This window comes from Quercus robur, chromosome 2, assembly GCF_932294415.1.
Source record: "Quercus robur chromosome 2, dhQueRobu3.1, whole genome shotgun sequence".
Taxonomy (NCBI): domain Eukaryota; kingdom Viridiplantae; phylum Streptophyta; class Magnoliopsida; order Fagales; family Fagaceae; genus Quercus; species Quercus robur.
The window spans coordinates 1,891,285-1,901,220 of record NC_065535.1 but is presented as its reverse complement, the minus strand read 5'-3'; the positions used below and the strand labels follow the sequence as shown (position 1 = coordinate 1,901,220).

The following is a 9,936-nucleotide window of genomic DNA, read 5'->3' as shown; positions in this document are numbered from 1 at the left end:
ATTGTTTAGTCATTAGTGTGGTTTGCCTTTAAGAAGTTACATTGATACTAATCTTTGGGTTTTTTTAATATATTTATATTTTTTTTTACTCAATTTAATAATAATAATAATAATAATAAAAATTTGTCCAACCCATGGGTTCAACCCGACCCATGTGGGTTGGGTTGGACTTACATGATGAGTTGGGTTGGGTTGAATTTTTTTTAACCCACCATGGTGGATTGAGTCAAAAATCCGCTAAACCTAACCCAACCTGACCCATGCACATCCCTAGTTTTCAGTAATAAGCAGTATCCAAACAGACATTGAATATAAGATATTACATAGATTGGCGTATAATTTTCTAATGGAAAAAGATTACATATTGAAAGTGGGAATGACAAATTGCAAGGCTTTAAGCTTTGTCATGCTCCAATAATTCTTTCCAATTTCAGTTTCATAGATAAGATATGTCTACTAAGTTAGTCTAAGTACTACCTTTTATTCAAGTTTGAAGACTAATAATTCAAGGAATTTTTTTTTTTTTTTTTTTGAAGTGGTATTGATACGGTATAAAAAGAAGAAGATTATATATATATATATATATATATATATATATATATATATATATATATATATATATATATTATGGTCAGCGTGAAATACGTCGAAGAAAATTGAAAATCGTTTTTCACCACTCCTTTGTGCCTTCATCCTCTTATTTATTTATTATTTATGATTCTACCAACACCCCCACCACTCACACCAATTACCTCCTTTATCATCACACCACCAATGCTACCACTATTAGTATTACCACATTATTGTTGTCATCATACGCCATACCTCTTCTATCGTTGCGATCACGACTTTTGCTCCTATGAGAAATATTACTGATTTTCTATTACAAGTAAACAATATAAAATATCATTTTAGGTAATTTTAAAAGTTGCATCCAAACATATAAAAACAAATAATTTTTTTAAAAAAAATGTTATCACATAAAATGTACAATTAGTTATGATGTAGGAAGATGTTAATTTTAATTATACTCTACTTGCCAAACCAGAAGGATGGCCTCTTTAAAAAAACATTCTTACTTTGCTGGCAAGATGGGTACTCTTCTCACTTTGTTGTTTCTGCTTTTGAGCTGTAGGAATCGCTAAAGTTTGAGTCACTGTTTTCTCCACCATCACGCAACTCTGCATTGCCTTATTCGGCCTTAAAATCGCACAAATTCTACGCTTATTCGCTTACTTACTTTACTTGTTGCGCTTCGGTTTCCTGTTGCTGCTCTCATAGTAACCTACAAACTAAATTACAAGTTAGTCAAATAACTAAACATGAACAGTTAATAAAAAGTAATGACAAAGGACTCAATATGAAAAATTCTTAGGTTCTACGATGATACAATGATACACCACTTGAAATTTAATAGAACATGTTAAAATGAACCTGTCTCAGTACCAATGTGATGAATCAATTAGCTTCATTTTTATAAAGGCCTCTAATGGTCTTTTTATTACTACCTACAGTGCTCGCTACACTGATTACTCAGAACAACTATCTATAAGTGATAAGTCTTTATCGTTAAGAAAGGATTCTTTGAATTTAAATGCATATCAGCCTCAACTAGTCAATTTATAAGTCACGAAGTCATATTTTGAGTGGACTAAAATGCACCAAAATCATATCTTTTAGCCAATTAAACAAATCCGGATTCACACAAAGGTTTTACTTTCACAAATTTGAGCCACTAAAATTGGATTGTCTAATCAGCAATCAGATCACATCTTGGGGGAGAGGGGATTAATGAACCATGTTGAATAAACTAGCTAGTTGTGTTAATTTAGATTTTGCACCTTAAAAAGACTGCCTAATGGAAAACGATCTAAACAAACTTTTTGGAAAACCACTTGCCAGAGGTCGGATCTGACAATGATAATGCCACAAAATGCTAGTTGATGCCATCATATTATTATATAGACTGGTGTAGAAAGATATTTTATTCTTATATGTATGACGTATAATTACCATAAAAAAGTAGGTTACAGTTAATTTAATTGGTAAAGTTTCATATCATTGAACAAGAGATGTGGGGTTTGAACATTGGCTATAACAAAAATCAATTGATATATTAGCTTGATGATAAAATCAATCATCATCGAGAGGACGTCATAGACTCATAGGGTGAAATTATATATAAAAGAATTAACATAAAAAAATAATAATAATTGGGTATCAAGGAAAGCCATTTGGAATTGGATTGAGGCGGATAAACAAGCATATGGAATACATTTCCTCCCTGTGCCTTAGCACTTTGGGCCGGAAGAAGATCGGCTGCTTGGGGAATTTTATAGAAGTAGTACAACGGGCTTGGGCTTAGGTTCGGCCTGATACTCAACCCAACTACAGCCCATAAGAGACAGAAGATCCTTGGGCCAATATGATCTGTTGAATAAGAATTAATTTTCATTAACAAAAGTTAAGGTCCTCTCATTTTCAAAAACTGTGCATTTTCGTCCATTTTAGGGTTAAAATTTTATTTTCTAGATTTAACAGTAATGAACATGATAGACATTTAACTTTTATATTTGTAAAACCTAATATGAATTATGAAATTGACAAATTTTGAAATAGATAGGACCTTACACTTAGAAAAGATAACATTGTATTATATTAGTCAATATAAATGTGTGAATTTAATTTGAGAATTTAAAGTATAAAATCTAAGGAATCGTACCTAAAATTTTTCATTTTATCATTCATTATAGTCTTTATAAAACATCACTACAAGGTTTTTTTTGTTTGTTTATTTATTATTTTTTTCAATTAAGACTCCAATGTTTCTTTACGTTTTAATTTGAGGTTCTTATCATTACAGTGTGAAGTAGAAAATAAAATTAGCTAGATTATACCCATCGTGGGACTTTATTTTTGAAGGGTATTCATAGAATGCTCAATTTATTATTATTATTATTATTAGATTCTCAAAAAAAAATTATTATTTAAAAAATTAACCTAAAGGACATGTTTTCTTTTAATCTTGAAAAAAATATTTAGGATAAATTACTTGATTGAGTTATTGGGCAAATTTCAATTTAGTCTATTATTTATTGTGATAATTTAGTACTAAACTTTCAAAATCAAGTTAATCAAGTGGATTACTTATAGAAAACTAGAAATCACTCTAACAGTAAATTTCTTTTATATATTCGTCTTGGAGTTTGAGCAAATTCCAGATTTTTTTTTTTTTTTTTTTTTTTTCTATTCCGTGTTCACACACACAAATAGCAAAAACATGTATTTTAATTTCACACCCAAAACTTATATTTGGGGTCCAAGAAAAATATTTTATTAAAGCAACTTAAGAGATGCAAAGTAAGCCCATGAAAAATGAAGTTTTGTAAGTCACAAGAAGTTGTTTTCCTTGGTTCATCAAAAAAAAAAAAAAAAAAGTTGTTTTCCTTAAAAAATGGTATTATAGACTTACCGTAGCTGGACAAAAGAATGAAGATAAATATAGATTTGAGACCAAGATGTCGAAAGACTTTGATTTCTCATACTAAGGAATCTTCCGTTAAAGGAAAATATCAAAATACTAGGACCACAACTGATGATGTGGAAATTGTCAGTCGAGTAGGTTTGTCCAGATGAGTCAGCAACCTCGTCCCTATGCCTGAAATTGTCGTGAAAAGTTCTCGTTGGTGGTCACCGGTGTGATGTTTGCCACAGAGTCTCCGATGATAAAGTCAGTGTATAGAAACTTTAAGAAAGTATGAGAGCTTAGAATATCAAACCTATGATGTATTTGTGTATTAGGATGTGTACCTTGTTTGGTCTTGAAGGGTGTTTATATATAGCTTTATTGCTTCTAGCCGTTGTGGTCTTTATTGTGGCTTTAGTGCCTTTTTGTAACGCCTTTGGGCTTAGTAATGTCGGTTTTGATGAGCTTCCAACATTCTGACAACCTGTCTTGTAACTATCTGAGGTACTAAATCCTTCATTTAATGGCTCACCTTACTTCGTCCATGACATGGCAAGGTGGACGAAGGTGATTGATAAGATCGTCTGGGCAAGAAGGTTCGTTGGTCCTATCAATAACTTTTGCCACAACTTATCCACGTGGTAAGTTGTGAGTGAAGGGTCTATATAAGTGCATAACTTTACTACTCATAACTCATCACGTGAATAAATTATAACAAAATTGTGGTCTTAGCATTACTTTAGATTAAAACTAAAATAAGCCAAAAAGAACCTTAAGAAGGCACTTTTACCTCTAGTATTTCAACCACAAGCTTCTTCTTCTTCTTTTTATTTTTTTTTTATTTTTTATTTTTATTTTTTATGATAAAACCACAAACTTCTTTGTAACGGGAATAAATGCTTGCCAATATAAAACATTTCTTTGTCACCTATCAACAACTTTTGCCACAACTTATCCACTAGTAAGTTGTGAGTGAAGGGTTTATATAAGTGCATAACTTTACTACTCACAACTCATCACATGAATAAATTATAACAAAGTTGTGGTCCTAGCATTACTTTAGATTAAAACTAAAATAAGCCAAAAAGAACCTTAAGAAGGCACTTTTACCTCTAGTATTTCAACCACAAGCTGCTTCTTCTTCTTTTTTTTCTTTTTTTTTTTTCTTTTATTATTATTATTTTTTTTAATGATAAAACCACAAACTTCTTTGTAACGGGGATAAATGCTTGTCAATATAAAACATTTCTTTGTCACATGAGTAGTTGTCAAAGTTTTCAACTGCCTTCAATAGAAAATAAAAGTTTTCAACTGCCCCCACTAAAAACTTACCTTTAATGTATATGAGCGGCGCCATAAAGTTTTGTCATTGCCATGCCATGGTTTTCACATTTTATTTTATTTATTTATGGACAATGTTATATCATGTGGATCAATTTGATGTTACCATGTGATATACGGAAGCAAAGTTGAGATATACGAATAAGCGATCGTTTATCAATAATAATAATAAGCGATCGGATGAGTAAAGCAGCAAACCATTTTAAGATTTCTCAAACTAATCCACCAAAATGAAAAAGGTTTAACATTGGCCAATAAACAGGGATATTGATCAAACACTGAAAATTTAAAATGGAAACCAAGAAAAAAAGTTCATACAACATTCAAAATAAAGGTGTTGCGATTAAATGTCTAATTTGTAAGTTGTAACAAAATGATTTCTTCCAAAAACCTAGTTGATTTATAATTCCTCCCATCCCCCCTCATTTGGACCTGCCACTTGATTTTTTATTTTATTTTTTTATCTCCGCCCATACACACCAATGGTTCAAATATACTGGATAATTTCATAGAATAATTCCATAATATAACCCCCAATGTGTTAATTAAGAGCTAATTTTGAATATGATATGTACATAAGAATTTGTGAAATTCAATTATTCATCATGTAATAATTTCTATTAATTTTAAAACAAGGAGATGTTGTGCCAAAAGTTCTGTAACTTAACCGGTTGACATTTCTTGATATTTTCAATAGAGGTATTCAGGGTTAAAATTCTCTTTCCCGTTGCAATTATCAAATTATTGGGAAAAAAAAAAAAAAAAAAAAAAAGGTGGAGGGTGATTATCTCTGCATAAAGTGGGAAAGGGAAAGTTAAGGTTCCTCTCTATTAACACAATACTAAAGTACTTCAGGGGAGCTGCTTCCCACACAAACTTGAGTAATTGACAAGGTCAATGTTTTGTTGTGACCAGTGACCACCCCATATCATGCTGCTATTGTACAAATTTGGACTGAGTCCATATGGTGGATATATCTTACTAATTATATGTATACCTAAGAAAAATCAGTTCAAATTATTTAAAACGTCCAATTTGCATGCTTTACTTTCACTAAAGTCATCATGATTTAAAGAAACTTAAACCCAAAAAACAATATAAAATTAAAATCAAACGGTTGTTAAAATTTAACAGATGGTAAAATTGAGACTGGGTCCCTTTATCTTTAACAAACAAGAAATGGGCCCAACATGGTATATAAATAGAAACAAAATAATAATAATATTAAACAAAGACAAGGTCATACAAAGTCAAGCTATTTTGTGTGTCTCAAGCAACTTTATTAATAAACCCATCAACAGGAAAAGTTCTTGCCATTGCTTGATGCAAAGGGTAAGACACAGTTTCTGAGTTTTCCTCCCTCTGACTCTCTTGCTGTCGGCATTTAGGTTTTAGCTAGCTAAGCCATGGGAAGGGCTCCATGTTGTGACAAAGCTAATGTGAAGAAAGGGCCATGGTCTCCAGAAGAAGATGCAACTCTCAAGGGCTATCTTCAGAATTATGGCACTGGTGGAAATTGGATGACTTTGCCTACAAGAGCTGGTTTCTTTCTTGTTTTTCTCATTTTTTTACTTGTTTTTTTTTTCAGTTTTACAAGGTACCCATTTGGCTAAAAGATGAAGAAAAAAAAAACATGAAATAAGTGGTCTTCTTTGTTTTTAGGCCATTTTGTTTGATAACCTTTCCATCAAATAATGACAATTCATTTACATGTTTTTCCTACCCAAAAGGTATTCATTAATGAGCTTTTTATTTTTTTTTTTATTTTTTTATTTTTTTTTAGAAACCATTAATGAGCTTATATTTGGTTTTTCCTACTGAAGGCTTATATTCAACTTTGAAGTAGCATGATAAAAAATAAGGTTGTAATTAGTCATTGTTTTATATAGGAGTTCATATTCGTCAGTTCTATAGTTTTGCATCAAAAGAAGATCAAGGAAGGATATTTTTGTCTGTTTTTAAGCTAATTAATTCGTCCAACCCAATTTCCTTAACTTTGAAGTAGCATGATAAAAAATAAGGTAATTAATCATTGTATTATATAGGAGTTCATTATTTCTCTTTTTTCAAAGCCTTTGACAGATATATATGCATGATAATTTTTATAAAATAATTACTTTTGCTCATAATTTCGTGTTTTTTTGCCATTTCAATTCTCCTATGCAATGAATTTCTTCAACAAAAAATTATATATATATATATAAACCCCCCTCGCATGAACCCTTTGAGTATACCGTGCAAAATTTCACTAATCCCTCCATTTTCATAGGGCAAGTAAAACATGATCTCATATCCATATTGTTTAAATGTGTTCCCAAACTAGAAAATTGCACCCAATATTAATTAATTTATCCAATGATATACCTAGCTAAATTATTTGTATTTTAGTCCCAACTTACAAATCTTCACCATATCAGGCCTAAGGCGATGTGGCAAGAGTTGCCGTCTACGATGGCTCAATTATCTCAGGCCAGACATCAAGCATGGAGGTTTTACCGAAGAGGAAGACAACACTATCTGTACCCTCTATAGCCAAATGGGAAGTAGGCAAGTTTATCTACCCCTCCACATTTCCTTTTTCTTTTGGTGACCAATAATAAGTTCATAAACTATGTCAATTTATTGTATACACTATTTTTTTTTTTGAAAGCATATATTTTTTTTTAATGTATTATACTTATATAATCTTAACGTTCATTTACTATGATTTTTTATTTTGAGTGCAACCTTCAACGTTCATTTATTAATACTAATATATAATATAATTAAGTAGATATAATACATTAGAAAATAACATAAAATAAAAGTGTCTGTCGTGGAATTTTATACACTGCTCTTAAGTTATTATCTTCTTACTTAACATGTTGGTTAGGTGGTCTTTCATTGCATCTCAACTACCTGGAAGAACAGACAATGAGGTCAAGAACCATTGGAATACCAAATTGAAGAAGAAGTTACTGACAAAAAACAATGAGAAAAGCCCTCCTAACAATCCAACTCTATATGGCTCAACACCAACAACATCACTGATTTGTGTCCCAAAAGCTGAAACTTATAGTTTTGGTATTTCAGCTTCACAATCTCAAAACCCCACTGATGTTATTCCTCGTCTATCCACTAAGTTTAATAGCTTAAGTTCGGATCCAATTCCACTATATTGCCCGGAACTCATCGATGTTTCAGAAGTTGGTGCAAGTTCAAAGAACAGTACTTATGCTGTTTCATTGTCCCAAGAAAGTTCATGCATTTCAAATTCCTCTTCAAATGGTTTGGTCACGAGTGTCCCAATGGCTGGAAATGTTGAGGTCGAAGATTCTAAGGCTTTAGTGGATTTCAGCTTTGGATCTCCTTATGGTCTAGGCAATAGCTTATATTTGGCTGATTTTACATATCCTGAATATTGAGCCACCAGGACTTGTTGAGGGTGTTATTATAGACCAGTACTAGTGAGAAAGCTGGAGCAACCTCAATTTGTCCTTAAAATGTAGGCAATTAAGATTTAAGACTAGTTTTAGCTAATATAAAGCTCAAAATCCGGGCAAGGAGAAAACGCCTTTTCATTGTAATTAAAGGCCATGTTTTAGGAACATGTAATGTAAATCAAATTTCAATTCAAGTAAAAGAGTAAAATATTTAGACAGATAGAGAGATAAATAAGTTAACAATGGTGCTTGTTTGTGTGAGGTTTCAATGACAAGGTCATGGTGGGGTCTCGGAGATTTGGTTTATTTACTTTGTCTAAGAAAGGCAGGAGATGCCATCAGCAAATATGTATGCTTGTTTCTTGCTGGCTAGTGATCACGAAAGTTGCATGGAGTTGTGCCTAATCCAAATCTCAAAGCTCAAAATGTCCCTATCAATCGGTAACAATAAAAGATTCTCTTCCCCCGCTCCCCCACCACCCGCCCCCCCCCCCCCCCCCCCCTTTTTGCTTTATGATGATCCACATACTAGAGAAAGAGAGAGAAAGAGATCCTCTTACAATTACAACTTACGAGTACATAATTATTAATATGTGTGTTCCAGTTAAATCAATTAATAAAATCTTTTATCATTGAATAAGAGATTTGGATTCAAACTTATTCATATCAAAACCTAATTGGTGTCTTTGCCTGATTATAAAACCAATCATCATAAATGGATGCTATTAGTGTAAATTCTTTTGTATTTACAGAAAAAAAAAAAGAAAGAAAAAGAATTGCCTATTTTTGAAATTCAAAAAACATTCCATGCATCGTATGAACATGCATTTCTTAAGGGGAAATATCAATTATCTTCTTCTACCAATACTGCAATTGTACTATGGTATTCAATGCGGAAATATCAATTGGAACACCGGTATAGGTATATGCTGGTCAGTAAAAATTTAACATAATATATTTATATATATATATATATATATATTTTTTTTTAGATTTTTTTTAATCTAGATATAAAATTAGATAATTATGATGATAATTAGTATTATAATTGTGTTTGAATATAAAATTATATATTTTAGTATTAGACATTTATATTGTGTTTGTATATAGAACTATATAATCTATCATTTAAAAAATATATAATGTAATAAGATTTTAATGAATGTTTTAAATATATAGTAGAATTTAAATTTAATTAGGAAATATATTAGGTTAATGACATGTAAAATTGTAAGGCTTCAAAGCTTGTGTGACATGGTATTATGAGGTTGACTAAAAGTCAAACATATTTGATTTATAATATATTATAAATTAACTTGTAATGCATGAAAAAAGTTAATAAATTTCTTCATATATAGTATATATTCAATTAATAACTACTAATAAATAAAAAGTCAAATTAGAGAACTCTTATAAAACAATATTGCTAATTTAATTAATTTTTTAAAAAGAAAATATCAAACTTAATTTAATTACATTTTGTTTAGTGTTGGGTGCTTAACCGAATAGAATGCTGATTTCTAATGAGTTTAAATTGACATAGTTTAGTAATATTTATAACTCTAAAACCCAAATTATAATATATATATATATATATATATATATATATATATATATATTACAATGATGTTGTGAAAAATTATGAAGTTTTGAAAACTCACAAGACAACATTAAAAATATTCAATAAAAAGTTTTTTTTTTAAGAGA

At 30.6% G+C, this 9,936-nt stretch overlaps 1 protein-coding gene across 1 annotated transcript; it reads left to right on the top strand.

Annotated features, from left to right (window-relative positions):
* Nucleotides 1-6,074: 6,074 nt before the first annotated feature.
* On the top strand, nt 6,075-8,447 carry LOC126708911 (transcription factor RAX2-like). Its single transcript, XM_050408911.1, has 3 exons — nt 6,075-6,349; nt 7,225-7,354; nt 7,680-8,447. Exons 1-3 carry the CDS (start codon nt 6,214-6,216, stop codon nt 8,209-8,211), a joined length of 798 nt encoding a protein of 265 aa, XP_050264868.1. The 5' UTR covers nt 6,075-6,213; the 3' UTR covers nt 8,212-8,447.
* Nucleotides 8,448-9,936: the final 1,489 nt, after the last annotated feature.